This window comes from Oryza brachyantha, chromosome 1 (genome assembly GCF_000231095.2).
Source record: "Oryza brachyantha chromosome 1, ObraRS2, whole genome shotgun sequence".
Classification (NCBI taxonomy): domain Eukaryota; kingdom Viridiplantae; phylum Streptophyta; class Magnoliopsida; order Poales; family Poaceae; genus Oryza; species Oryza brachyantha.
The window spans coordinates 31,045,848-31,073,643 of NC_023163.2; the positions used below are offsets into that span (position 1 = coordinate 31,045,848).

The 27,796-nt window shown below is 40.6% G+C and overlaps 4 protein-coding genes across 6 annotated transcripts; 3 read left to right on the forward strand and 1 right to left on the reverse strand.

Moving 5' to 3' along the window:
- The first annotated feature begins 633 nt into the window (after positions 1-633).
- On the forward strand, positions 634-6,724 carry LOC102710176 (uncharacterized RNA methyltransferase pc1998). 2 transcript variants are annotated; one of them, XM_006646554.3, is made up of 16 exons: positions 634-985; positions 1,087-1,201; positions 1,809-1,920; positions 2,028-2,072; positions 2,177-2,244; positions 2,426-2,480; positions 2,570-2,649; positions 2,796-2,879; positions 3,588-3,701; positions 3,947-4,065; positions 4,725-4,842; positions 4,923-5,053; positions 5,189-5,342; positions 5,472-5,551; positions 6,100-6,318; positions 6,440-6,724. In XM_006646554.3, the coding sequence occupies exons 1-15, from the start codon at positions 705-707 to the stop codon at positions 6,182-6,184; spliced, it is 1,641 nt and encodes a 546-aa protein (XP_006646617.2). In that variant the 5' UTR covers positions 634-704; the 3' UTR covers positions 6,185-6,318; positions 6,440-6,724. The 2 variants fall into 2 exon arrangements, with proteins under 2 accessions (XP_006646617.2, XP_040376046.1); XM_040520112.1 differs by lacking the exons at positions 4,725-4,842; positions 4,923-5,053.
- Positions 6,720-14,833, reverse strand: LOC102705964 (dynamin-related protein 3B-like). Of its 2 annotated transcripts, none has more exons than XM_015842868.1 (20): positions 14,262-14,833; positions 12,967-13,249; positions 12,854-12,882; positions 12,654-12,755; positions 11,928-11,996; positions 11,777-11,836; positions 11,568-11,681; positions 11,349-11,397; positions 10,966-11,075; positions 10,780-10,872; positions 10,593-10,685; positions 10,267-10,404; positions 9,920-10,027; positions 8,853-8,957; positions 8,704-8,746; positions 8,478-8,527; positions 8,245-8,391; positions 7,711-7,763; positions 7,514-7,613; positions 6,720-7,396 (listed from the first exon to the last, which is right to left on the reverse strand). In XM_015842868.1, the coding sequence occupies exons 1-20, from the start codon at positions 14,658-14,660 to the stop codon at positions 7,181-7,183; spliced, it is 2,361 nt and encodes a 786-aa protein (XP_015698354.1). In that variant the 5' UTR covers positions 14,661-14,833; the 3' UTR covers positions 6,720-7,180. The 2 variants fall into 2 exon arrangements, with proteins under 2 accessions (XP_015698354.1, XP_006645242.1); XM_006645179.2 differs by having other exon boundaries at positions 8,478-8,626.
- A 2,529-nt stretch (positions 14,834-17,362) lies between these two features.
- LOC102706241 (uncharacterized protein At4g15970-like) lies at positions 17,363-19,578 on the forward strand. Its single transcript, XM_006645180.2, has 3 exons — positions 17,363-17,596; positions 17,687-18,076; positions 18,891-19,578. Exons 1-3 carry the CDS (start codon positions 17,363-17,365, stop codon positions 19,380-19,382), a joined length of 1,116 nt encoding a protein of 371 aa, XP_006645243.2. The 3' UTR covers positions 19,383-19,578.
- A 4,683-nt stretch (positions 19,579-24,261) lies between these two features.
- LOC102706519 (uncharacterized protein At4g15970-like) lies at positions 24,262-27,315 on the forward strand. Its single transcript, XM_006645181.3, has 3 exons — positions 24,262-24,477; positions 26,279-26,641; positions 26,745-27,315. The coding sequence occupies exons 1-3, from the start codon at positions 24,262-24,264 to the stop codon at positions 27,252-27,254; spliced, it is 1,089 nt and encodes a 362-aa protein (XP_006645244.1). The 3' UTR covers positions 27,255-27,315.
- The last annotated feature ends 481 nt before the right edge of the window (positions 27,316-27,796 follow it).

Genomic DNA, 27,796 nt, shown 5'->3' on the forward strand with positions numbered 1-27,796 from the left:
AGTCTAGATTGGTTAGCTACTGTGGCAGTAGATTTTTCTATTTATACGGATTATGCGGACGATTAAACGGAAAAACAGATGATTAATCGTTAAATACAGAAATTTAACGTTCATAAACATAAAATGACGACCGTATCATCGATACGAGACGATTTTACTATCGCCACCGATTAAACGGCTGACTAAACGGCCGAGTCGGCCATTTTCCACGACACTGGTTCATAGCGAACGACAGCAGTAGCAAAGAGGTAAGAGTAGAGAGGAATGAACCCAATGCGAATCAATACTACGAGGGCGGTAACGAGACCGGCGCAATGCAAATATAAAGCGGTAACAGAGCGGTATCGAGACAAGCACATTGTGAAAATGCATATTAGTCAATTATAAAGTCACTTATATAGCTGCGGTACTAAAATATTAAATAAAATGAGATTGCTATTGCATCATCAAATTTTGAATTGACACCTAACTTTATTGGTTTATTTGAGAAACTGTGGAATTTATGTTTTCACCGTTTAAACGAGCGAGATATCCCTTAGCATGTTTATTTCTCAATTTTCGCTTTCAAACAAAATATTCAAAATAGAACGATTAAATGTTTTTTTAAAAGGTTGGGAAGGAGAAATATCTCCCTCCTCTCCGGCTTATCCGCTTCATTTCCCTCTCTTCCCGCCTCTCCTCCTCCTCCTCCCTCGCCGCCGGCGATGCCTCCCCCGGCGGGGCTGCTCCCTTGGCCGGCGCCGTCCGCCACGCGCCTTGCCACCCCGACCCGGACCCGCCCTCCTCCCCGCACTCGCGTTCGCCCTCCACCCCCACCCGCTCCCGCTCCTCCTACTAAACCTCCCGCTCCCGCTCCCCCGCCGCCGCCTCGTCTCGAGCCCGTCGCGCGGAGCCCAGCCGCCGCCACCGCGACGCTGCCTCCCATCACCACGTCTGCCTTATCCCCCTCCTCCGCGACGTGCCTCGAATGCGTCCACTTCAACTCGTACGTCTCTCTCTCGCTCTACCTCCCTCACACGCCACGCACGCGCACGCGCATGTGTGTAAGAGAACCGTGAAGTGGATTTTCTGCTGCGCTATCTGCAGGTGTTCCGGATGCACGCATGAGGTGGATTTGGACAAGCCTGCGGTGTTGCAGGAGGTGGAGAATTTCTTCAATGGACACGGAGTAGGAGATTTCACCTTCAGCAGAGGCAGGCTGGTACGCGTAGCTCCTGGAATTTTTTGACCGTGCACAATGTGATTCGTGTTGTTGTTTTAGTTACCTGGTGCTAAGATTAGTTTAACGTGACACGAATTCACGATTCCTCAGCTTTGGCTTGGTAATTAGTTTAGTTGTTGAGGAGTAATCTGTAGTGGACCAGTAGGGCATGGTTTTTAGTTCAGTTTTGAAATAGGTTTGGCAAACCGATGCTAGTGTTTTGAGGACATCAAGTTACTTATACACCTGAAAATTGTATCATCCGAATGTGTCTAACTAGCCTATTATCATTCAATTGTGCAGGGATAGATAATAGTTAATGAATCGTGTCCATTGTATAGCTCTTATGTTTCTTTTTAAAAGCAAAATTGTAACCCAGCTTTATATATCCAATCAACCTGATGGTATTTTTCTTTCTGACGGCCTATGTGGCTACGTCATGTGATACCTTCCGTTATACTGCTGTGTTGTTCCTAGGCATGCAAACCCTGTAATAAGCGACATTGTCATATGAATCCATCTCTCAGTAATTATTTAGATATTTAGATTATTTAAGAAATTATGGTGGCTTTACTTTTCTGCTAAACATGAAAATGGTGCTTTTCAGAGGGAATGGCGGTGCCGTGCAAAGCTAGCTATACGTGGAACACCAGAGAGCCCATTGATTGGCTTATATCAGGAAGGAACACACACTGTTGCAGATATTCCAGAGTGCAGAGGTACCATGACCTAAGTAATGAAGCTCTGATGATCTGCTTGAACTTGATTGTAATAAGTGTTATTTTGTACGTCTGTTTATAAATTTTTTGTTTCACATATTCTTCAGCTCATCACCCAAGCATCAATGCTACCATCAAGCTTCTAAGACAAGGCAGGTCCTATAATTGCTTGCTTGTTGCTTCATAGGGATATGCAGAAAGTATACCTTTTCCATTGCTAACTGAAATCTAATATAACGACACTATGATCTTTTAGGTATATCTGAGTTGAATATTCAGCCATTTGATGAAGATGCAGGTACTGGCGAACTGAGATATGTGCAGGTGATTGTTACTTTTTCTTGATAGCGTGCATATAATATGTATAGCTATTTGAATGAAATCTTACATATCTTTCTGTAGCTAAAAATGGCACCTTATCAATTATACTCCTTTTCTTAAATAAACTCCCATGTCATTATGTTAGTGATCCTGGTGCATTTGATTTGTTTTACATATTCGCTAGATGGCTGTGACAACATATAACACATCTATTCCAGTTGCAAAAAGATATGAGCAAGGTTAGCCTGATTCCTCATGTGCTAATTGCTCCAAGTTCCTGTCTATTCCTTATTCCAAATTAATTTAAACGTGCTGTTTGCTTAACCAGGAAGAGTCCAGGTTTCACTGGTTTGGAATTCAAGGGACGAGCACTCCCAAAATTCAGAGAAGTTGAGTTTATTGTCAGAAGTAAGATGACGAATGAGGTTCTGTGGCTACAGTACATGTGGCTGCTGTTTTGCTTTCCTTCAGTACTTGCACACCTCCTCCCCCCCCCCCCCCCCCCACACACACACACACAACCATATCCTCAATCTACGTGTTCCTTGTGGCAGTTTTTATGGAGAAATGGAGGAGCGAAAGGTACTGTGCATCTGATTCACTCTATATGGGCCAATTTTCAGACAACAGCCAGCAACGTAAGATATGCCGCTGAGTTTCAGCAAATACAACTGAACTTATTGTACTTCTGTTGGATAACTAATTATTAATGTACATACTGTGTTCACCATTTTCATTATGGATACTGTAAAAAACTAATGTTTTATATGAAGTTGAACATTGTATAATTCATTCACTTTTAGAGGCTCAGATCTACTGGCTTAACGATGCTAGACTTGAAGATGAAATCGAGTGAATATGACACGTGTTGCCACACATCTTGTCATATCCATTCTATAATTATAAAACATACCCATTACATATGGATGAAAACAATGCCACATTATCTAAAAAAATGAAAACAGTGCCACTTGTATAAGTTGATTACACATATATATATATTCATCAAGTATGTAGCAATCATTCCTCATTGATTGGCTGGTGGTAACCATGTTGTTTTGGCTGCAACAAAACCATATTAATGCCCCCATATAAAACTACATGCTAAAGTCAGCATCTGTGCAATCTGTAAGGAGGTGTATATACAGCACATCATGTCAAAAATCTAGTGGACTAGAATTTTTTTAAAAAAATCCAAGGCGTTCTCCATCTTTTCCTTTCTGTTCTTAATGTATAAAATTTAATTAAATAATAATTGTTGGCTTACAAGTTAAAAGAGATGAATGAACATTACGATCAGGGTTATGCTTCTTTATTTTATTCACGAAAGAATATTACGTCTGCAGATAATTTTTGGGCATAAATGGAGACATCTCATTGGGGAGAAAGACTTATGGGAGCGTTATGGAGGAGTTGATATTTCTCTGGATCCTTATAGCTTTGGGCAGGCTAATACTTTGGTATGTACAATTAAAGTTATTCTTTATTCATGTAGAACTTAACTATGCAAAGCAATAAATTTCATCCATATGTAATCAATTGTAGATATAGTGATCAATATTAGAATCATTCCATACAAGCATACTCCACATATTGTTTTGCTGCCTGCGTGCATGTGAATCCTAGACATGGTTGGAGGAGAAGTGCCATAGGATATCTAATTTCATACCATCCATGTCTTACGATTGGTCTGACCTTTTTGCAGTCTTTTAACGCATTACTGCATAAGTTGCACAAATATGTACCACGTGGATCAACAGTTGTTGACTTGTATTCTGGTGCTGGTGTTATTGGACTATCCCTTGCTGCTTCGAAGAAATGTAGGTGAGTTTATCTCTGTATTGAATTTAGGGCTTGTCAAATGACATCAGTACTTCACAATTGGGATACTGAAGAGCAATAGCCACATTTTGGTTTTATATGCACATGTTAAAAACTTCATAACCTGATTCTTTGCTTCATGTTCATTACATTTGTTACCATCTGTTGGAGGCATCATCTTGGACTACAGAACTTATTTTGTTTGTAGGATACAAATCAGATCCAGTAGAATAGTAGTGGTATGGAAAAAGTAGAGTTATACAATCCGGTTTACACTTTACAATATTTTGTTGTATCTAGACCTGGTCAAACCCTACATTGGGCCTGACCTGAAAAATACAAGGTTCTATGGGCTGCTCTGGATCTGCCAAAACAGGTTCCACTAAACAGGTCTTTGGTTTTGTGTCTTGGCCAGAAGCCCAGCTTAGGCCTGGAAATTCAAACAATTATTTTTTCACTAGAAATATTTTTATATTAATTTTGGAAAATGTTATGATATTTATTAGAACATTTGGGCCTGGTTCAGTGGCACAGCTGGCTCAAGCCTTGAAATTTGGTCCAGCCTGGGTTGTACATATTCATCTTTACCTTATAGCCTTTCAGGTGGCATGCTTCTTTTATTCAGGTAGTGCATGATTTCTTTTTCCCTTTTTTTTTTCCAGGTCTGTGAAATGTGTTGAAATAAACAAATTGTCAAAAATGTCTTTTGAAAAGTCAGCAAGCCGACTTCCGCCAAACCTTGGCTGTACTATAACCTGGCACAACACCGATGCTTCCGTCGTATGTAACTAAACCTGTATTTTTCTACTGAGGTTACATCTCATATCGTGAGGATTCAGTCCGAACCTTCCTCGTACCAGGAACCTGTTCATTGGCTCAAAGGGTCAAGTGTTGTTATCGTGGATCCACCCAGGAAAGGATTGCACCCTTCTGTTATCTGTGCTTTACAGAAAGTTGCTTTGTCTGAGCGCAAGTCATATAAGGCGAAAAGGTAGAAACAGGAAATATCATTCACAGTTCTGTGCTCTCATGCCTATATTATATGACCAGTCTGAGGTTTCTTAATCTGTGAATTCTGTTTGTTATGATAAAATTATTAATAGTGGCATTCGGTACATGAACACAGTTCACCTACGAAGGTCAACGATGAGAAGAGACCCTGGATCTTGAGAGCAAGAGAGGCAGCTGTTCAAGTTGATAGTACACCATTGGAAGAAAGTAGTGGAACATGGCCAGAAACTCTTATATACATTAGCTGTGGATGGGATAGTTTTAAGAAGGTAACAGTTCCATATGTAATGTATCATGTGCTCAGCTAGTTTGCCGAACCTGAATTATGAGCTTTCTCCAATATATGTACTCTGGCTATCCTGGTGACTTTATGTTATTTATAACTATTTCATCTGCAGGACTGCAAAAGCTTGATGTCCAGTAAGGCCTGGCATTTGCAGGATGCTCATGCTTTTAATTTCTTCCCTGGCACTGATAGGTATTCTGACCTCTAAACTTGATGTTTTCCCTTGCATTTTATTCCGATTGCTGTGCAGATCTGTTTAGGAGTTTTTATCTGTAGTATAAAGTTGTGGGATTTCCCAGGAACGTAAAACTCCTCCCTGACTGCTCTTTTTCTTGGGTTATCATAGACTAGAATTTCTTTTCAAGTTTAGCATACTTGGATAGGGTAAATGAAACATGACTATACATTCTTTTTAGCAATCAACACTAATATTTTGAAGACAAAATTGATATGGTTTCTCATCTGCATTCCTGATTTGCTGTCTGATCTTTGTCGAACATGGGCTTTGCCTATGGGCTCATGGAGCTGGTTTAAATGATCATAACAATCAGCTTGCCATAAGCTATTAACTGACCTGCTCTAAGCAATCTGGATTCAATTACTTGCGTAAAAGGCCAGCCGCATTCAGTCCATTCTTGGTTTATCACATTACTTATCAAGACGAGTGATTTATTGTTTCTATGCTATCTGCTTGATATGCCCGTGATCACATTGATTGAATGGAGGAATTACTGATGCAGCATCGAAGTTTTGGCAATCTTCAAACGAGAATCTGAGGCTGATCAAAAGAAAAGGAAGAAAGCTAAGAAGAAGAAAGCCAAGTAGACCCTCGAAAAGCTAATCCAACAGAAACAATTTTGCTAGACATTTGGAAGGCTGGACATGGCTAGATCTGGTAGACTTTTACTTGAGTTCTGCGGAATTTCACATCCGCCCAACCAGGCATCTAGAAGATTCAGGTAATTCGAGAAACCTGCCCAACCAATATCTGTCTTCTAGGAACTTTGTTTAGGTAATTTATGTCCTTTAAAATGATGATATCACTGAAGTTGCTAGCATCCGAACTTTTTTTGTGCGCAGGGATTTACCCGTGAGGAGCTTTAGATGGGATACCTCGAGGAGACGTAGCGTGTAGCCGTATAACATTCCTTTGGATTTGAGCCTGTTATCATGTTCAGAAGCGCAGATCACTGTACATATGCGTTCATCTTATTGTTGGTGCTTGTTACAAACACGGGTGCATCGCGAGAATTGCCACGGCACAAGGAAACATTGTATAAGGACCAAAAAAAAAAAAGCATCGTTAACAGTTCAGGCCATTGCATGGTGAAAGGACAAATAAATGAATGAGCTTCTCTTTGCAAATCGCAGCAGTGATCGACTGAAATCACCAAACTAATACTGGTACAGACCAATAACTTTATGCAACACAAATTTTGTTTTGCATATCCTTAACTAACCATCCAACCTTGTCAGATTTTGCAAGGCAAAACCGTCTTTTAAGATACATGAGCACGTTACCATACTCTTCTTCCCTGGGCTTTAACAAAAAACTATACCCATCACTGATATATCATTTTATGATGAAATGATTGGGCAGCGAAATATAACACTGTACAAAGGGTGGGGCAAACGGGCAAAACTCGCACCATGTCATGGCTTCATTGCGCGCAACACTGAGTGAAAAGAATAGTAGAACTAGAAAAAAAGGCATACATCTATCGGGTGCCAACAAACTGAACGCAGAATGCGTGCAAACACGGTCGACAGCGCATCGGCTGGTCGACTCACCAGTTGGCGTGACGGTCGTGAAAGGCGATATCAGAATCCGTTACCGCTGGCGTCAGAATTGAATGGCGGCTGTTCCCCTGAGTGGCTAGATTTCCTTGACCTTGGTTGCTTTGGGGTCGAATATGGCGAGCTCCCATCGTGGAAGGATGAAGAAAGCCCATGTGCCCTTGGTAGACCTGTTGCATCGGAGTCCAGCGAATAGCCTCTCTCGACGGTGTCCGCTTCAAGCGGTATCTCATCTAAAGTCTGAAGAATATCACAAAGCCAAAAAGAAGTGATGAATTGATATAAATAAAAAGGTTTGATCTATGTAGCCATGAACATAATCAAAATGGGGGAACTTAAAGCTCTGCCAAAACATACTTTGTATGCTTGCTGAAGGACTTTGAGGGTATCACGTATCTGCCTCCTCTTTATGGTTATTTCCTCAGGTTCTCTGAGCATGTCCGCAAAGAGATCGTCTCTGCAATGGTTCACAGGGAAAGATACAGTGTTTGAAATACTTATAATGTATAGCAGACAAATTGACTTTCACATAGAGTAGAGCCAGCTTCCCTCACCTATAAAGCTTAGTTATAAGGTAATTATGCAGCTCCCTTTTTGTGTGATTAACCTGCACGAAAAACAAATCCCTAAGAACATGCAACATCAACCCCAAGGGCAAATTTGCAAAACAAGCATAACAAGGATTCCTGCTCAGCTTCCTTGCCACTAGAAAATGCACTAAGCGGAATCATAACTCATAAGGGTGGAGAAGATATATAGGCAAGATTCTTTCAAATCTATTTATGTACCAGGAACCATTTGTAATTAGCAATCCATCCAATGGAATGAAAATCAACCAATTACATGAAATTTGTGATCCAGTTACACACTTGCACTTCCTTTTTAAGAGATACCTTATACATATGGTCAAATATATTTTACCGTTGTCTATGCTTACCATGATACTAAAAACATAGTACATAGAAAGTCATGTTACATGTCCAAGTAAACATAAGTAGTTCTAACAGAAATAATGCGTGCACATAACGTAAATCACCATCCTATGAAATGCAAGTAAAAATGAGAAAGGTCAGATAAGGATCACAGACCAGAAAATGCATGATTGCCTTTGGAACAAAGTCCTCCACATTTTTCCGCACTATATTGTAATATGACTTCAATAGCAGTTTAGTTATTGCTATTTCAAGTGCCTCCTGCTCAGACTGGCTTTCTGACGGCTTCAGGACAACTGGTGGCTGTTCGACAATTGCCTCAATCAATCACTTGGAGAAATTCAAATAACATTGATGAGAAAAATACTAAGGCTAATATGATAGCTCACCTCTCTTAGTTGTATTGTAGAGAGTGCATGTTCCAGGTGGGAAGTAGAAGCTGTATAAGATTTGTTTGATGAGTTGTCTTTTGCAGAAGAATGTGTCCGGTCATCACTAGAAGAAAATATTGTTTGCCAGAAAGATGTGCTTCCACTACCTGAAAGATGGCCAATAAATTGGGCCCACATAAATTGCCTTGTAGTTTTTTAAAATACCCAGGTAAGAAAGCCTAACCTGAAGATCCAGGCCTCTCAGCCTCAGCAGCAGGCCGTAAACCCTGATAGTGGATGACAAAATCGGAAGTAGAAATGTCAGGTGTAAGTGCCTAAACAATTCCACAATTATCGAAATTGCATGGCTAACAAAAATGGTAATGACAAAACCTGGATGTGATCTGTGACTACTCCATTTACGCCAGTTCTACCCAACAGCGCACGTGGTTTTTGAGTTTTATCAGAAGCCTGTGGCTTATCAGCATCTACTCCTTCCTGTAGTATAGTAGGTTAGATAAACAAGGAATGATGATGCAAATTATAGAGAACTAAACAATCTGTAAACATTATTCAATTTACCAAATTGGGGGCAGCAAGACGGTGCATGTATAGCACAAGTTCTAAATGGTGTTTCACAGCACAGCATGAGTTTATTTAGCCATGCCTCTCACTGAATCATTTCTTTCTATAAAGTTCATGCCCACTATGTGTAGTTAATGCTAATTCTCTCTTCTCTCATGAAGTCACATCACTTCAATTGTTTTTAGCCTTAGAATGACACATCAAGAGTGCAAATTGCATCTCTTCACTTCACATCACCTCAATCGTTTTTAGCCTTTAGATGATTCATCAAGAGTGTAAATTGCATCTCTTCCCTAAAAGGCATACCATATAACCCAATCATTTATAACTTATGGATAATTGATAAAGGCGCAAAAATACATAAACACATGAAAAAATCATATAGTAGGTAAGAAAAAAAATTAGAACTCATATATACTATATTATCACACAGTTCTTCCGCAACAATGAGCAAGGTACCCATCTAGTAAATAAAATGGTTGAATACAAACTTGTGAATATCCACTATGGTCTGAGCATAACAAGGGTTATTATGAAATTATAGAGAAGTCATGGAGAAGAATTATTTTTAGCTGCTAAACATTTATTACTACCTCCATTTTTCTTGTATGACATTGGTTACTTCAATTTTGAACTAACTATGTCATATACAAAATCATGGAGGATGTATATAATTGCATGTACTGCTCATCCAGCTTTTAGCTCAGATGGCCCGCAAATTATGGCAGCCACCCATCCAATTAAGAGTTTTTCCCAAAGTATGCAAACACCTCAAACACAATGTACTGGCATTGATTCTATCATAGTGTCACTAAATTGCTTTCAGAATTAGAGAATAAAAGAAAATTGTAATGATACATATACTGTATACATACCCTTCTAGCCACTGTTGCCAGTCTAGAAGACCTAACTTGCTGCTGTGCTTGCTCAACAGCCTTGCTGCCGCCGATGAAATTTGGATGAGAGGTGTTTATGTAATCCGCCTGAACCATAATATAGTTGCAGGTTATAAAATGAAATAGATATAACATATCTATGCAAATTCAAAGAGTAAGTCGGGGGGGGGGGGGGGGTAGGTAACCAGCTATCAGCAGCCCAAACACTAACTGGACTGAAATAGTTTGCTTTGTACATAATTCATAAGTTACAAAATACTGGGTTATGGGGGTAACAGTACAAGGCAATTTGTGGACCTACATCCAACATGATAATGATTTTTTACCTCCATCTCAATGATATGTGCTATCATATCCTGTGCTGGTTTAAGCCCATCACGTAAAAACCTCCCAATTACTTCATCCATGCTCCTGCGGAGCAGAGGAAACTGCTGCAGCTCAATAGCAAGACAACGATGGCTCATCTACAGAAAAATGGAACTTGTCAGCTCAAGAACTAACAGAGAAACAATACATCAGCATGTTAGATGCATCACAACTGCAAGTGGGCATATTAAGGAAACACATGTGTACTAGCTATACTAGGCATTAGCAGATGGCGATGCAGAACAAGTGCCAAAAGGGCCAAAGCTGTATGATTGTCAGGTCTAACCTTGACTAGCTCGTCATATATAAAACCTGCACACTGGAGGCTTGGATCAAGCAATCTGCTGATCTGCCTGCGTACAAGGACTTCAAAAGGTACCTGAAAAACGTTAGCAACAGAACAATTGTCAGCTTAACTGCCAATTATCCATGAATTACTCTTATAATTGCTCTTTCAAAAGTGCAATGTATACCTCAGGTACGAATAAAGCACTCCTAGGACCAGTCGCATTTTGTATAGCCATACGGATGTCTTCATCAGTAACATCCTCACAAGGGTCAACATCCTATATAACACAAGTTTTATAACTCTATATAACGAATGATACTTTGCAGCATAGTGAAAAGGTAGTACCAGAACATGCAACTAAACCACAAACCTCTAAGCTTTTAACGTAGATAGATTGAAAGATATAATGGATCCTTGCTCCACCAGAAAGTTCAATTGTTGATATATCCTCGTTTTTCCCTTCCACCATTGAGGAGAAAGCTACAACATAAACATGTTTTTTTTAAAAAAAATGGGACAATAAAGTAACAGAGACAACTCAAATAAAAGAATGGCCATATGATAAGAATTATAAAAAATAACACAAGTCATGACTTCCAAATTCTAATCATACACATCATATCAATAGCACAATTAACCGTGATTCAAGAACAGCTTTCAGGACATGATAAAACTTGATTCAAAAGAATTACATCATGACTTCTAAACACACATATAGTATATCCAGCACAGTTGTCACAATTCAAAAAATACCTTCACAGTACTTAGCCAGAATGTTCAAAAGTTTGGCACCTTGCCCTGCCTGCAGTCATGAAATCAACAGAGGACACAAAAGTTAGCTGAAAACAGAGATGAAGTAGCCTTTCATTAAGCATTAAATAAACAAAGTCAGGTAATATTGCTGAAAAATCATTTCAAGCGAAAATTTACGCTTTCGTCACTTGGACCAAAGAATTTTAATTCAAACCAGACCTTGGACTCGACTGGATCACCATAAAAGGAAAGCTCCTTAGCAGTAGCTGTCAATTGAGAACTTATGCGGGACTTCAATCCTGGCAGAACAGTCTTTATATGTTGGACCAAAATCTGAAACATACAGGTGCATTTTCTTTAAATTACAACATAAAAAATGGAAATTATCAGATTAACTATAGCTGATATTCCATTACACACAAAAGTACCTGGTTTAGCTTCTTTGCTAATTGTGGTATGCCACAGTACTGAGCAAGACCATTGTATGCCTAAAAAGTGAAGAAAAATGTGTTTCACAACATGTTACATGTCAGAAGAAAATAGGCATATTGAAGTAATAACAACATCATTGCAGCCTACCGGGTGAGTACGGAAGAAACTTTCTTCACGCGCCAGAGCTTCCTTGATACTGAGGTCTGATTTGATATCCTGCAGCATTGAAAAAAGTATATAAAAGATACCTTAAGTAAACTTTTTCCACGGTACAACAAGCTTAACACTATAATGGAGGATTATGGCAAGGGATATCCATAATTACTATTTACTAGGGCATTTCAAATAATATGTAATTATGAGGTACTAAAATCATTAGATTCAAAGCTCTGGATACTAGCTATTAATCATTATTTATCATCAATCAGCAGGCAGTAATGGCAAACAACTACTCCAGCTGGGCGTTATGGCTATCATACAGACATACACAATGAGCTCACTCCCTGAGTCATGACAAAGTTTGTTCACTATGGCACTATAAGTGAAAGAAAGCAACTTAGGCTGCGTTCGGTGGGAGGGGTAGATAAGTTAACTTACCTGGTACGGAAAACGTAGTAATAGATTACTACATGATTAATTAATTATTAATTATTTAAAAAATATAAAATAGATTAATATGATTTTTTAAAACAACTTTCCTATAGAAAATTTTTGCAAAAAATACACCGTTCAGCAGTTCGGAAAGCATGCGTGCGGAAAACGAGGGAGTTAAGTTATCTTGCCAGGGGGAACGAACGCGGCCTTAGTAGAATTATTAACGCAGATGTGCTTTAGATTAAGCATAAGCTCTACAAGTGATCTTAAATGAAGTACCTGCTGACTGCGGTTTACCACTCCAACATAGCCTAGTCGTAATGGGATCACGTTTCCCAACAGAAAGTTACGAGCATCAGTGCCCCTGTCCATTATGTCCAGCTGGAAGATAATAGAAATGAAGCAAACTTCAGGGTTGGATGGTATGAGCAGGATGCTTATTTAATCCAGACAGGAAAACTGAAGGTTCAGGATCAAACCTTTGTGATCACACCGATTGTTCGAGAGCCTACGAGAACAATGAATCAACTATTAAGAGAAAATATTAACACATATTATCTACTGGATTACACATAAACTCTGCAGTGAATACCATCAGGGTCAGCATTTCGGGCAATTTGGAGAGCATCGGAATTTGATAAATCTGCATTTGCTGGCGAAACAGCCAAGATGATACATGTCTTGTGCTTGATATATGACAATATCATAGTCCTTATTCTGGCCTCAATGTCAGTTGGTTGGTCACCAACTGGAACCTTAGTTATTCCAGGCAAGTCGACCAATGTGATATTTAGAACATTTGGTGAGTAGATCTTCAGTCGTATCTGCTTATCAGACACGCCTTTATTACCACCGGCCTCCCGATCTGTTTCTGCCTGCATTGATAAGGAATGTTTCATAGTACCCTATGGTATAATTTGTTCAAAGACTACCACAAATAGTGCCCCCCGTTTCACAACATAAGACTCTTTAGCCTTACCTAAATTCATAGGGATGCTAATGAATCTAGAAACATATACAAACCATATACATGAATCAATCGATAAATCTAGACAAATCTAAAAAGTCTTACATTGTGAAACGAAGGGAGTATAATTTTTCTAGCAAACATGAAAAGATATTAAATCAAAAGCAATATTGTGCACACTTCTCTGGTACCAAATTTTACATAACCACTAAACTCTGCAACCAGTTCGTTCCAGATCAATAAAAACAATAGTCATTAATCAGAATAGGATAAACGCCACCAAACACACATGGAAATAAGCAATCTCATTCAAGCAAATCACTAAGGAAGTTCAAACTAACAATATACAACCGAAGGCAGAATGTACAAAACTCTAAAAGATAATTAATTAGTAAATCAAACAGACTTTCGATATGGTGATATATAGCACGTACAAAACCTTTGAAGAAACACAAATGAGCTCAAGTCACCTAAAAAGCAGCTATGAAAATATGAAGATAGAACTACACCCGAAGGGGTATCTCCCAATCCAACCTGGTAGAAGATAGTACCCAATTTCACTAAACCTATAGAGCTTACCCAGCAGCGCATACAGCAGAAACCAGAACGATTTACTAATGATTCATCCAAACAACCATATAACTATTCAAAACCCTAACAAGCTGTCGTTACACAACAACATTACCAGTAAACTCACGAACAGTACAATACTAATGATTCATCCAAACCACCACTAAAATTATTCAAAACCCTAACAAGCTTCCGTAACAAAACAGCATTACCAGCGAACTCACGAACAGCGTAGTGCACTAAGAGCATAAGAACCGCAGGTACAAAACTAACGATATCGACCAATCAATCATTAGAAAGCCAAAATCAATCATCGAGTTAAGATAGAGAGTGCGAGGGGGGAGGCGAACCTGGATCTCGCGGCGGATATCGCGGAAGTCGTAGAAGCGGCGCCCGGGGAGGTGGAGGAACTCCCCCCACTCGTCGGCCTCGGCCTCGGCGGGCCGGCGGGGCTGGTGCACGAGCTGCAGCACGAGGGGGCGGCGCGTGCATATGTCGGAGCCCCGCGGCAGGAAGTCCCGGCCGACGAGCGCCTCGAGGACGCTGGACTTGCCGCTGCTCTGGCTCCCCACGACGGCGACCTGCGGCAGGTCGATCGTGGAGCTGCTCCCCAGCTGCGAGAAGATGTCCTGCAGCTTGTTCACGATCGGGATCACCGACGACCCCACCGCCGCCGCAGCCGCCGCCGCCGTCGCCGCAGCCGTCGACGCCGGCGCGGAGGAGGAGGAGGAGAAGACGCCGTCCTCCATGGGAAGCGCGAGCAAGGGGGGCTCCGCCTCTGGAACTAGGGTTTTGGCCGGAGGCGGCGGCGACAGCGAGAGGGGATCCCTAGATCGAGAGAGCTCTCGTCGCGTGATTTTTTTTTTCTTTGGGGTATCGATTTGAATCGTGGGGGAGGAGAGGGGATTGAGGTGGAGGAGAGAGAAGAGGAATTGACCTTTATAGCCCCCACCTTCTTGGCTTACGGAACAAGCAGAACGTGCTCTCTTTCGTTCGTTCTTTTCGGGCATCGAATGGAATCCAACAGAAGTGATGCCCGATTGTCGCTCCACTGTTTACCAGTGGCCGATTTTTTCTTGATCAGCAAGATGATGAGTCAATGTAAAATCATCATCCGTAAAGTTGATTGATTTAAATTTTGAGTTGTACCAGCAATAATCGCTCTGTTTCGAAATATACATACCTAGCACCGGATTTGGTATTTCCTTATATTAGATTTGTGGTCTTGAATGTATAAAATACGGTACTCGTTAACTATACTTTTAAATGATGAAATCCTATGTTATATTATATTATATGATTTCATGATTTATGAGTTATTATAATTTGAATATAATCTTAGCAATGAAATGATGAAATTCTTATGGTTTGGAAGGGGTAAAACAGGAGGAGCAGTTAGACAATTCACATTTAGGAGCAGTTAGACAATTCGCAAATGTGTTTATAAGTCGTAATGGTTTATTAGTAATATATATGTCTACGTGTTCCTAATAATTTAAAATAAACACTTGAAAACAAGTTATGATTGAAATCTTTAATATCAAACTAAAATGTAAATTTTAGCGGTGACTTGTCAGCTGATCAAGGTAGCACCACCCCGGCGTCAGGCGTGGACTTTTTACACGAGCTGCCCTGGACTTTACGCGAAGAGGAGATCCAATCCGTCCGATCAAGAGCGGCGTCGATCTGGGCCGTCCAGTGCGGAGTCGGGTTCATCTCAGTCGTGCCATTGACTTCGCATGGGCGCGTGGCACACCAAAAGGGCCCTGCTGATGTGGACCCGCCTGGGCGGGCCCACGTGCAGCATCGAGGGAGGCGACAGCGAGAGATTAGTGGCCTCGTAAACAGCGTGACGGCGACGTCCCGCGCGGCGGCACCCACCCGTTTGGAATCGTGGTCACTCTGATCGACGCGCTGCTGGCCCAAGATAGCCCAGCTGATACAAATCTGCAATGCCCATCTCTTCTTTACTGGTCCGTGACCACATACTGGGCCTAAGCTGCTCAAGTTTCACGGAGGGAAAATTTTTTATGGGCCAAGCCTTAATTTGGCCCCTCTCTTTTCGGTTCGAGAGATTTGATTTTCCACCATGGATTTTGGATTCTTGCGCATGCGCTTTTCAAGTTTATAATTGATGTATTTTGCATGAAACTTATACAAAATCTCATCGTATAATCTTTGTAATTTATCATACTCGAATGAGACCACAAAAAACATGTACTCATATCACGAACAGTTGTGAGTGCCATCTTGTTTTCTTGCCGTATTTTTTTCTAGTGACACTTGTCACACTTCCCTATCAGATTAATGACCTATGAGAGGGGAAAAAACTCGTTTTCCTGGAAGATTAACGGGACAAGTAATCTACTTCGTCAAACATGGACAGGTAGTGGCCATGACTGCCAGTCTGAGTTGAAATTTTTAATTGGAGAAAAAGGATTATTTCGCCCACAGGAAGACGAGATTATTTATTTAGCAATATACGTGCGCTTTCATGACACATGAGCAAGGCCCACGTGGTATCTCTATATGATTTTGGGGGTTGTTGGCGAAAGCAACTTGTAAATAGTATAGGCTTTGCAATGGTTCAACGATGGCATGCAGCCAAGTACTGCCATGACAACAAGTTTTCTCCTGTTCAGCATTCAATAGTTTAGTTGCATCCACCACACTGTTCTTAGCTTGTAATGGTGTACATGGCAATTGATTTGATGTCCCCATATGTGAAAAAAAAAGGAAAAAAAATTATAGGACCATTCTTGGAGGATTACCATAAGGAATGTACTAGTAGAATACTAGCTCAGCATGTTTACATACCACTATACCAGAGAATCTGAAGAGAATGATCAATGTTGACCATGTAAACTGCATACTATAATCACACAGTAAGAAGATTCTCCGATATACACATGGCCTAACAGTTTCCAAAACCTAACACACTTCTGGTTGTGTTCTTTTGGTGTATGAAACATGAAACATTATCTGGTTTTTAATAGCTCTTTAGTAGTACAAAGATAAAATTAACTAATATACGATTGAAAATCTAATGTTCAAAAGTGAGATGATAGAATTTCAAACTTCTGATTAGCGGTTTAAAAAATACGTACACAAGAACCGAGAAATAATCTGGTAACAATAATGCAATCCATATTAAAAAAAACCAAGAGGTGTTTGACTATCAACATGAGGACTTAGAAGTGCACATGCCAAGAGAGAGGAAACTACGGTCATGTACTCATATCCTGCTCCATCCTGCAACGTGTAACCCAGTGGAATGGGTCTCATTGGCTAGCTAATGGCAAGTTCTTTTGAAAAGATCAACGTCGCCAAAACCTAGAGAGGTGTTAAGTACACGCAGAGCAGCTTCCCTCCTCGACGGTGCATGCACTTCGTCTCTTTCCTCTCTTCGCCTTGAATTCTTGCGCTGTTCTTGGTGGCCGGCAGCGCAACCATGATGGGTGGCCAGCAGAACGGGCTCAACCAGCTGGTGTCGTTTCTGCTCGGCGCGTCGGCGGCGGCGGTGCTGATCTTCCTCTTCTCGTCGGCCGGCGGCGGGCGGGGCGCGTGGTCGACGGACGTGTCGAGCTGGGCGAATGGCACTGTGGCGGCGACTGCTCCGCCGGCGGCCAAGGAGGGTAACCTGACGAGCACAGCTGCTCATGTCGAAGTGAAGGCCAGCAACCAGGTTTGTGATTATTCAGATTACAGTTGTGTTAGTTGCTGGAATTTTCTTGGCTTGGCAAGTTGACCTGAAAGCTGTGCTCTTTCCCGGCAGACGGCGGCGGCGGCGGCGGAGGAGGAGGAGGAGGAGAAGGAGCTGGAGAAGCTGCTGGCGGCGGTGGCCGACGAGCACCGGACGATCATCATGACGTCGGTGAACGAGGCGTGGGCGGCGCCGGGGTCGCTGCTGGACCTGTTCCTGGAGAGCTTCCGCGCCGGCGAGGGGATCGCTCGTTTCGTCGACCACCTCCTCATCGTGGCCCTCGACGACGGCGCCTTCAGGCGGTGCCGCGCCGTGCACCCGCACTGCTACCGCCTCACCGTCGCCGGCCGCAACTTCACCGACGAGAAGGTGTTCATGAGCGAGGACTACCTCGACCTGGTCTGGAGCAAGGTCAAGCTCCAGCAGAGGATCCTCGAGCTCGGCTACAACTTCCTCTTCACGGTACACACACGCTACGCAGATGTTGGAACAGCCCAATCTTCTTAATTAAAATTCACAAATGGACAAAAAAAAATTCAAACTTCTAAATTGATTTCACAAAATGTCCTCCATGTATGCGCATTTTATAAGAACGTCCTTTCAAGGGTGCGCGATGAATTACCGCGGACACCTTTCCTAAATATCTAAATCGTATATGTTCTCAAAAAATTATTTTTTATCGGTGTGTTTAATACTATTTCTGAAAATGGACGTTATTAACTTGCTAATATTTACTGCATTTGTTTGAGTTTGAATAAAGAAATTGATTTTTATAGGATGAAGGTTATAATTCATTCATTTATGTCGTCAAATATGTCATGATCCATATACGTATGGTTGTGTTATTTTTCCCTGATTATTCTCATATTTTTCTCAGGTTTTACACACGCTTACTAAACTACCTAGCGTTTTTCTAAAAACAGTTCCTACACAGAAGTTAATTATCTTACTTTTCTAAAAAATATATTTTTAATTTTGCACTCTCCGTTTTACAATATAAGACTTTCTAGCGTTGTCTAGATTTATATATATGCTAATGAATCTAGACATATATATAAAAATTATATACATTCATTAATTGGCAATTTTATACAAGATTAAAAAGTCTTACAATATGAAACAGAGGTAGTTGTAGCTAATTAATTCCATTGTTTACACCATAGGTATAAAAAAATTGAATAAGCTTATATATTTTATCTTTAGCTAGAAAATAACACAAGCATACATAATTTATCCAGAACGCACCCCCTGCGAATGTAAAATATTTGCAATGCAGGACGTGGACATCCTGTGGTTCCGGGACCCGTTCGAGCGGATGTCGATGGCGGCGCACATGGTGACCTCGTCGGACTTCTTCATCGGCGACGCCTACAACCCGGCGAACTTCCCGAACACGGGGTTCCTGTTCGTGCGGTCGAGCCGGCGGGCGGTGGGCGCGATGGAGGCGTGGCGCGCGGCCCGGGCGTCGTTCCCGGGGAAGCACGAGCAGCAGGTGCTGAACGAGATCAAGCGGGAGCTGGTGGCGCGGCGCGGCGTGCGGATCCAGTTCCTCGACACGGCGCACGTCGCCGGCTTCTGCAGCAACACGCGGGACTTCGCGACGCTCTACACCATGCACGCCAACTGCTGCGTCGGCCTCGCCGCCAAGCTGCACGACCTCCGCAACCTGCTCGACGAGTGGCGCGCCTACCGCCGGATGCCCGCCGACGACGAGCGCCGCCGCCGCGGGCCCGTGCGCTGGAAGGTCCCCGGCATCTGCATCCACTGAACACGAGATGTTTTATTTATTTATTTGATTGATTGATGGTTATTAGTTATTTAGTTTAAATGTAAATGGATGGGTGCTAGCAATGGTGGGGAAAACAACAAAGAGAAAAGGAGAGTATATTTCCATTATCGATTATTTGCAGGGTGAGGTGTATAATCGAGATGTTCCATTTGGTTTTTGCCAATGAAATTCGTGTTGAGAATGTACAACCTCGTTATTTTCGCTTCTGATTAAACGTGTAAACCAAAATTTATAGTTATAGTTGATTTTACGGTTTTCAATCATATTTTTCAAACTTTGTTTTCATATATCTAAGATATATATATATTAATTTTTTTATAAATATGTTATTGATTTTTTTTCTAAAAAGACCAAACAATACCACATGAGATCAGGGGCAGATACAGGAGCAGGACAGCTAGGGCTGCAGCTATACTCCTGATCCTAAATATGCATTGAAATTCTATTATAAAATTTTAAAAACTAAAAGATAAAGATAAAATTATATAATTTCAACTAATTAAGCCATGTATTTGAAACAATTCTGGCTCCGCCACTGCATGGGATTGAAGTTGTTTGGGAGAGATTTGATCGAACTCGGGGCATAAGACTTTGGTTTCATATATAAGACTACTTGACTAAAGCGCACATTTTATCCAATGGTGAAAGGGGCTAGCAATAAAAATAATATGTATTGAAATGGGAAATTCTTGCTATAGAACTTTTTAATGACTTTTTAGGAGCATTCGATGCAGCCGTTTCCCAACACCTAATTCGTTGTTTCCTACTGTTGCTTCCATTTCCCAACACCTAATTCATCTTTGGATTCACCAATGTTGGGTCTTGCAGTTTATTTGAAGCCAATAATGCCCCCCCCCCCCCCACCCCCCAAAAAAAATCCCCTCATCAACCACTTTCGTGACACACAAACTACGTGTGAGTACTCGCATAGATAATTTAAGCGCTGACCCTTTTAACATTACATGACCCTTCGAGCCTAGGAGTTATATCTATATCTTCCATATAGTTGGGCCTCAACATATTAAATTGTCATGATATCATATAATTGTTATAGTTTAAAGCTTGTGTGAGCATGCTATATAAATTACACGTGTTTAGATTCTTGAGTTTAATATGCAAGTATGTGAAATCATCATCCTCTGTGATTTTCATAATGTTTCAACATATATTTATATATAATTTAAACAATATTTAACACAAGTTTTATCCATATATTCCGTAGCAAAACGTAAGTATTATCTACAACATAATTTTCAAGCCAACTAAAAAGATGATGGTTACTCATGCCATGACTCTCGGGATATTTACTCATGCCACATCCTTGTCCCCTTTCTCCTCCATCTCTTGCAATCACGCTGCCATCGAGAGAGAATGGGATATGAGTATTGTCCTACTAAAGTGTTACCTCTGTTCTATATTATAATATTTTTTAAGTCATCTGTTAATTCATATATATGCAAATGAATTTGGATACATTTATAAAACATATACATTGATCCATGAGTGAATTTAGATAGGACAGAAATGTCTTATAATGTAAATGGAGGGAATAAGTTTTAGGATTTACTCAAATAAAGTCTTTAGAGCATCCCAACAGCTCATCTAAATTTGGTCATCCATATTTTCATTTGGATGATCATCTAAAACACTTTCATCCTTCATATCCTTTTGTACTCCAGCAAATCATCTATATATGACATCCTCTGTATCTATTTGGAGGATTGGGGAGAGAACATCTAAATATAGAGTTTCTCTCTCCTAATATAGATGACATCCAAAAATAGATAATGAGATAGATGTTCTGCTGGAGCTCAACTTTTACTTTTCATTCTCTATTTCTAGAATGGAGGATGAGATAAATAAGCTGTTAGGATGTTCTTGTGGTGTTAGATCTATTGGAGATAGTATAGAGTTTTGTTTTTTTTTTCCATTGAGGTAGATTTGTTTAGGGTACGTTGCTCTCTATCGCCTTGTCAACGTTTTGTCCATGAGATGCTCAATGAAGACGTAATTGGGCTTGCTTGTTGGGTCGTCGATGATTCAATTGGCGTCATTTTGTTGATGATGATTCAACTAGCGGCGTTGGCTTTAGGGTCCGAGTTGCTGAACTATTTAGTGATGCTAGCTGGTTTGTTAATCTATCGAAGGAATGAAGATGGTAGCAGATACACATCCAGAATTCCAGATTGTGTTCGTTTGCACTACTGCCGTGCATATTATTTCTTGTTTTTACACTTTCTCGAACTGTTAAACATGTGTTTTTTTTCTAAATATTCTATATAAAAGTTATTCGTCTAACCTTATTAAAGTGGATTTTCAGCTTTATAGTAATTGATTTTAACGTCTATACCATTAAATATCTATTAAAAATCATATAATCTTTTATCTTTCATCATCAAAAGAACACAACTATAATTTTCAAGCCTTCGCTAAAATGACCATGTGCATGACTTCTACACATCTAATACGAGACTAGATTACTAGAATCTAGAAGCATGCATTCATCTATCATATTTTATTCCTGTCGCTATATTTTAAGTCTATCAACATAAAGGGGCGAGGATAGTTAGCTTATGTTTCTTTGAATAATGATAGGCGTCATATGATTAGTTATATGTCGCTCGATATAGTATAATTATAGCGTCAACTACAAATGTAATCGGCATATAGTTATACATGTTATATTGTTACTAGCGTAATACCCGTGCTTCACCACGGGGAAAAATAAATATTTCATATAAAATTCTATTAAAATACGTGGCATATATATATATATATATGTGTCATGTATAAATTATTTAATGAATAGTCGAGTAACTTTTTGGCATACGTTTGACCATATGTTTTATTAAAAACTAACAAATTTATAATGATATGAATTTAATTAACCCTATTAAATAGTTAAATAATCGGCACAAAGTTTTTAATAATTAAACTTATGTCAAAAAATGTTAAGGGAAAAAATGAATGACAGTTTGTATTTGCTCCTCCTGAAATAGTTTAGTACTTGTGAGTTGACATATTTGGCTACGTTGCAAGAGCACAGGTCGGGCAGACATCAACGCCAAAGTCGCAGTTGGGATTAATTTTGTGCGAGCACTCCGCTGGCCGAGTGGGCCACGGAGGCGAGCCGGCCCAGCTGAGGAAGCCCAAGAGCGGGGGCGAGGCGGCCCAACGGAGGCACGGCATGCACGCATGAAGACAAGGCGGCAACACACGCGTGTGAAGGCAAGGTGCCGCGCGTGAAGAGATCGCAGCGTGGCTAGTACGCGGGGCCCACACGACGTACCAAGACATAAATTTACGTGTTTTTAAGTAGTATATATATATATATATATATATATATATATATATATATATATATATAGAAAATAGCCTGTGCGTTGCTGTGGGTAAAAAAAATTCAAATATACACAAGTACAAAGGGGAACACAGACATATGCAGACAACAATAATAGAAACAGAACAAGATATAGGCCAATTGGTTAGATTTCTTATGGTAGAAAAAATATCCATCAAGTTTAAATCCTAGATTTGACATAGATTATTGTATTTATAACTAATTATCTTTTCTATAGTTAACGATGTATCATTAACAGAGAGACACCATGATAATTTTGTCAAACTCACCAAACGAAGTTTTACGTGGCCTCTTATAATACAGTAGGAAATATTAATTTGTCAACCCTACCATATGACTAATGATCCAGGAACAGCCGCATGCATAATCTTTGTTAGATGATTGATAAACTCTTTCAGGTTATCGATGAATCGTATGTCAAGTTTAACCTCGATATTTATCTGAGATGATTTACTATCGAAGGCAGACAAATATCCAAGAACAATATGGACGATTAAGAAAATGTCGTCAAACAAATCCTAGTTTTTATATTGCGCACATATGAATTTAAAATTGGAAGTCAAATCCTAGTTTGATTCGAAGTGAAGTCAAATATGTAAAATTCATATGTATAAAGGCCAGCACAAATCGATCTAGAAAAAAGAGCATGATGGTAGTTGTTTTCCCTTCCATGCATTGTCGTTTGATTATCTCTTCGTGCATTCCCTTTTTAATCATCTTTTGATCGATCCCAAGTCCCGAGCCTGGCGAGTGACGAGGCGCACGACTCGGGCAGTGGGCCGTCCGCATGGCACTTGGAGACTCGGGCGAGGCGGACTGGGCCGTCCTCACGGCACCCGGCCTGGAAACAAGCCTGGCGAGGCGCATGACTCGGCCTTGGCGCGACTAGGCTGTGAGTGTAACGCGTGTAGAAGTGGGCCGACGGCCTGACGAAGAATCGGCCCATGGGGTGACGGACGAAAAAATTGACAGAATCGTTACCGCTTTTTATAATAGTATAGATATAACTAGAACGTGAGTCTTCCGTAAATTAGGAAAATATCTATAGTTTAGTGCCAGTGCATAGTTACATTGTTATTATACTAGAATCGTACCCTACTTACGTTCGTGCGGTTCTAATGAAATAAGTCACACCACAAATTTATGGCAAAACTGTTTTATAATTGGCAGAAAATAATGTTATCCATCTTAGGGAGGAAATAATGTTAGTTCAAAATATGCATCGCATTAAAGAAAATCCTGACGAGCATGCATTTAAAGAGCCAGCTGATTTTATCCCGATAAACATTAGCAATACAGGTAACAGACGTTACTACAAACTATAGAAGATAGCTGTAAGTTTTCTATCCAATCTAATTAACCCCCATACTGGCATCATTAGCTGTAGTTCATAAAACCACCCGCTTTCCGCGTTTTTTATCTGCCCCGGCGTATATCAAATTAACACCTTTTTGTTGAGACCTGCAGAGAGGTTAATCTGCTCTTGGTGGCTTTGCCATGGAGATCGAGGGCAATCTCCGCCGTTTCCTCGTCTTCCTCCTCGAGATGTGGGTCGCGGCCACCCTCGTCGTGCTCCTGCTGTGTGTGCTCGCCGGCACAGGGAGATCGCCGGAGATTCCGCCGGCGGCGGCGGCCTGCAACTGCACTCAGATTGGAACGGCTCCTTCTCCCGTATCGGACGAAGTTGCTGCTGCCAGCCGTAATTCCAACGAGGTAATAATGTGCCTCTGTGCTCAATCCCAATATACATGTCGCTGCGGTTTTTAAGTTGATTTTTTTTCAGATTTTTTCTCGGTTTTTACGAACTATAAAACGGTATAATTTTTTAAAAAATTTCTACATATAAGTTAATCATCCTACTTTTTCAAAATAAATTTATAATTTTGTATTAGCTAATTACATCGTTTACACTACTCTCTCCGTTTCATAATGTAATATGTTTGATTTTTTTATAGTATTGGATCGTTTGTCTTATTTAAAAAATTATGGAAATATCATTTATTTTTCTTGTGAATTATTTTATTATCAAAAGAACTTTAAATATAACTTGTTATTTTTTATATTTATACTAATTTTTTGAATAAGACGAATGGTCAAATATTGGTAAAAAAGTCAAACATCACGAATGTAGTATCAAATAACAAAAAAAAAAATCAGATGACCTTTTATCTAAAAGCCAAAAAAGAACGCAGCTGTGGTGATGTATATTTCTTTGTGTTTTCTTTAACACAATTGTTTCGTTATATGTTCATGTCATATTATCGTGAGTTCATGAATCATGTTAATAGCTATCTGATATATTCCGTTTCATCCTTCGTCCCCGAATGATTCGATCTCTTTTTGCCTGACGTATTCGCGTGTAACAAGAAAATACTTGTGTAATAAGATAAGAGGGTCGAGCACACATCCTAAAGCATATCAAACGGTTGAAAAATTGTATGGTTTCAAAACTAACGGAAAACCCCGCACAATTGGATGGCTATATTTTAGAGCACAGTTGTATTTATTATACCTCCACACGATTGGTGTGGATACGGGGCGCAGTTTATCAATCATATTTCCGACATATCTACTCCCTCCGTTCCAAAGTAAACTAATTTTTCAATTTTTACCTTTAATTTTTGACTCTTTGTCTTATTAAAAAAATTTGATTGATATTTTTGTTTTTATTAGATGATAAATCATAAATAGTACTTTACGTGTGACTAATTTTTTTCTAATTTCCTGAAAATTTTTCAAATAAGACGGATGGTCAAACGTTGGACACGAAAACCGAAAAATTTGTTTTTTTTTGACAAAGGGAGTATATCATTATAATCTAGACATGTTGAAACAAGCATTGTGGTAATGACCTTTCTTTTGATAGATATTGTGTATTTAATAATTAGCAGAAAAAACTAAAAAAAATGTTTTGAGGCAATGTTTGAATATAGAAAGATAGTACTGTAACATTTATGGGTATTGATAAAAAAGAAGGAAAAACGTAATGTTGTTCCGATAAACGTTTAAGATCCGGATTTTATTCTACAAACAACATTCACACGTGACAGAAGTGACAGAAGCAAGATTGACGTCCATTTTCTTTACAATTAATCCTACCTTCTTTGGAAGCTCAGCTAGCTTATTAAAATAATCCTTTTTCTGCGAAAGAACATTTGTCCCCGAATGCATGAGACCAACATAATGCGAGCACTTTTTAAAACACATACTCATATAACTTCATCCATGGTATAGTTGTACTGGATACATAGTAGTACATGATTGATGACAATGTTTCTCTCTATGAGGACAGGAAATTTAACGACAAACCAGAGTGTATCATTTTGCGATAGGGGTATTTCAAGAGAAATTGAACTTATGTGACGCAGCTTAACACAGTATATAACCTATGAGTCACTATTGTGGGGATTTCCTAGCTTCAAATGTTGCTTCAAAATTTGTACAATTCTTATATATTTAGGTACCATTTAGCTACAATTTAAAATAATTAACCTTTTAAATGTTGCAATCCCAGTCAAACTTCGCAGATTTAGCTCAGCTTCTTCCCAAGGTGGCAACCGAAGACCGGACGGTGATCATCACGTCGGTGAACGAGGCGTTCGCGCGGCCCGGCTCCCTGCTCGACCTCTTCCGCGAGAGCTTCCTCGCCGGCGACAGGATCGCCCGCCTCCTCGACCACGTCCTCGTCGTCGCCGTCGACCCCGCCGCGTTCGACCACTGCAAGGCCGCGCACCCTCACTGCTACCACCTCGAGGTGAACTCCATGGACCTCAGGTCGGCCAACAACTTCATGAGCAAGGCCTACGTCGAGCTCGTCTGGACCAAGCTCTCCCTCCAGCAGCGCGTGCTCGAGCTCGGCTACAACTTCCTCTTCACGGTGAGACGACGACGAATCACGAGCTCGCTCGCTCGCAGAGAATCATCAAGATCGGTTGATCAGCTAGCTGATGGTGGTTTCTTCCATGGTTGGCGCCGTGCAGGACGTGGATATCTTGTGGTTCCGCGACCCGTTCCGGCACATCGGCGTGTTCGCCGACATGACGACGTCGTGCGACGTGTTCAACGGCAACGGCGACGACCTCGACCGCAACTGGCCCAACACCGGGTTCTACTACGTGAAGTCGACGAACCGGACGGTGGAGATGCTGCGGCGGTGGCGGGCGGCGCGGGCGAGGTACCCGCCGAACCACGAGCAGAACATCTTCAACTACATCAAGCACGAGCTCGCCGGCGGCCTCGGCGTGCGCGTCCGCTTCCTCGACACCGCCGTCTTCGGCGGCTTCTGCCAGCTCTTCCGCAACGACATGCGCCGGGCGTGCACCATGCACGCCAACTGCTGCGTCGGCCTCGGCAACAAGCTCCATGACCTGAGGAGCGCGCTCGACCAGTGGAAGAACTACACGAGCGCGGTGACGCCGGAGGAGAAGAAGAAGAACGGCTTCGGGTGGCGCGTTCCGGCCAAGTGCGGGACGCCGGACAAAAAGCAATGATACCCGGCGGTGGTGCGAGCGAGCTGATCGGAGAGGAAATGACATCATGTATACGGCAATGTGTAACCCTGAGAAGACGATGAAAATTAAAAGATCATCTAATTTATTAATAGTTATTTAATAATATAATAGTGAAATTAAACAGTATGAAGTTGAAAATAAAATCTAGAAAATAATAATGAACATCTGTATAAAAGTTCAGAAAAAGTTCACGCAAAATCCGGTTAAATAACACAACCTTATCCATGATTTACTTTCCCAAACGTAAGTAGGAGAATTTTTTGAATTTTGAATTTTATTTATTAAATAATTTACAAATTTAATTTTGTATTTCAAAAATCATAAAACTAACCTTCTGTCATCCCTCTAGAAGGGCAGAAGGGCGGAAAGGATGACATGGCAAACGGCCACTCGGTCACGAGAAATGACTTAAAATGGCAGCACAACGATGCCATAAGGCGGTGAGCTAGGGCCGCGTTTGTCGGGTAGCTAAGATAACTTAACTGCTAAACGGTGTATTTTTTACAATATTTTTTTATAAA

What these genes read in the sequence shown, in the direction of transcription:
- LOC102710176 (XM_006646554.3), top strand. Translation starts at nt 705, where the DNA reads ATGCCTCCCCCGGCGGGGCTGCTCCCTTGGCCGGCGCCGTCCGCCACG. An exon ending in TGCAAAAAGATATGAGCAAG is followed by an intron (nt 2,481 to 2,569) that starts GTTAGCCTGATT and finishes TTGCTTAACCAG; the next exon opens with GAAGAGTCCAGGTTTCACTG. An exon ending in TTCAGACAACAGCCAGCAAC is followed by an intron (nt 2,880 to 3,587) that starts GTAAGATATGCC and finishes TTACGTCTGCAG; the next exon opens with ATAATTTTTGGGCATAAATG.
- LOC102705964 (XM_006645179.2), bottom strand. Translation starts at nt 14,660, where the DNA reads ATGGAGGACGGCGTCTTCTCCTCCTCCTCCTCCGCGCCGGCGTCGACG. An exon ending in TCTGGCTAAGTACTGTGAAG is followed by an intron (nt 11,076 to 11,348) that starts GTATTTTTTGAA and finishes TTTATGTTGTAG; the next exon opens with CTTTCTCCTCAATGGTGGAA. An exon ending in GTGCTTTATTCGTACCTGAG is followed by an intron (nt 10,686 to 10,779) that starts GTATACATTGCA and finishes AACGTTTTTCAG; the next exon opens with GTACCTTTTGAAGTCCTTGT.
- LOC102706241 (XM_006645180.2), top strand. Translation starts at nt 17,363, where the DNA reads ATGATGGGTGGCCAGCAGAACGGGCTCAACCAGCTGGTGTCGTTTCTG. An exon ending in AAGTGAAGGCCAGCAACCAG is followed by an intron (nt 17,597 to 17,686) that starts GTTTGTGATTAT and finishes CTTTCCCGGCAG; the next exon opens with ACGGCGGCGGCGGCGGCGGA. An exon ending in GCTACAACTTCCTCTTCACG is followed by an intron (nt 18,077 to 18,890) that starts GTACACACACGC and finishes TTTGCAATGCAG; the next exon opens with GACGTGGACATCCTGTGGTT.
- LOC102706519 (XM_006645181.3), top strand. Translation starts at nt 24,262, where the DNA reads ATGGAGATCGAGGGCAATCTCCGCCGTTTCCTCGTCTTCCTCCTCGAG. An exon ending in CCAGCCGTAATTCCAACGAG is followed by an intron (nt 24,478 to 26,278) that starts GTAATAATGTGC and finishes TTGCAATCCCAG; the next exon opens with TCAAACTTCGCAGATTTAGC. An exon ending in GCTACAACTTCCTCTTCACG is followed by an intron (nt 26,642 to 26,744) that starts GTGAGACGACGA and finishes GGCGCCGTGCAG; the next exon opens with GACGTGGATATCTTGTGGTT.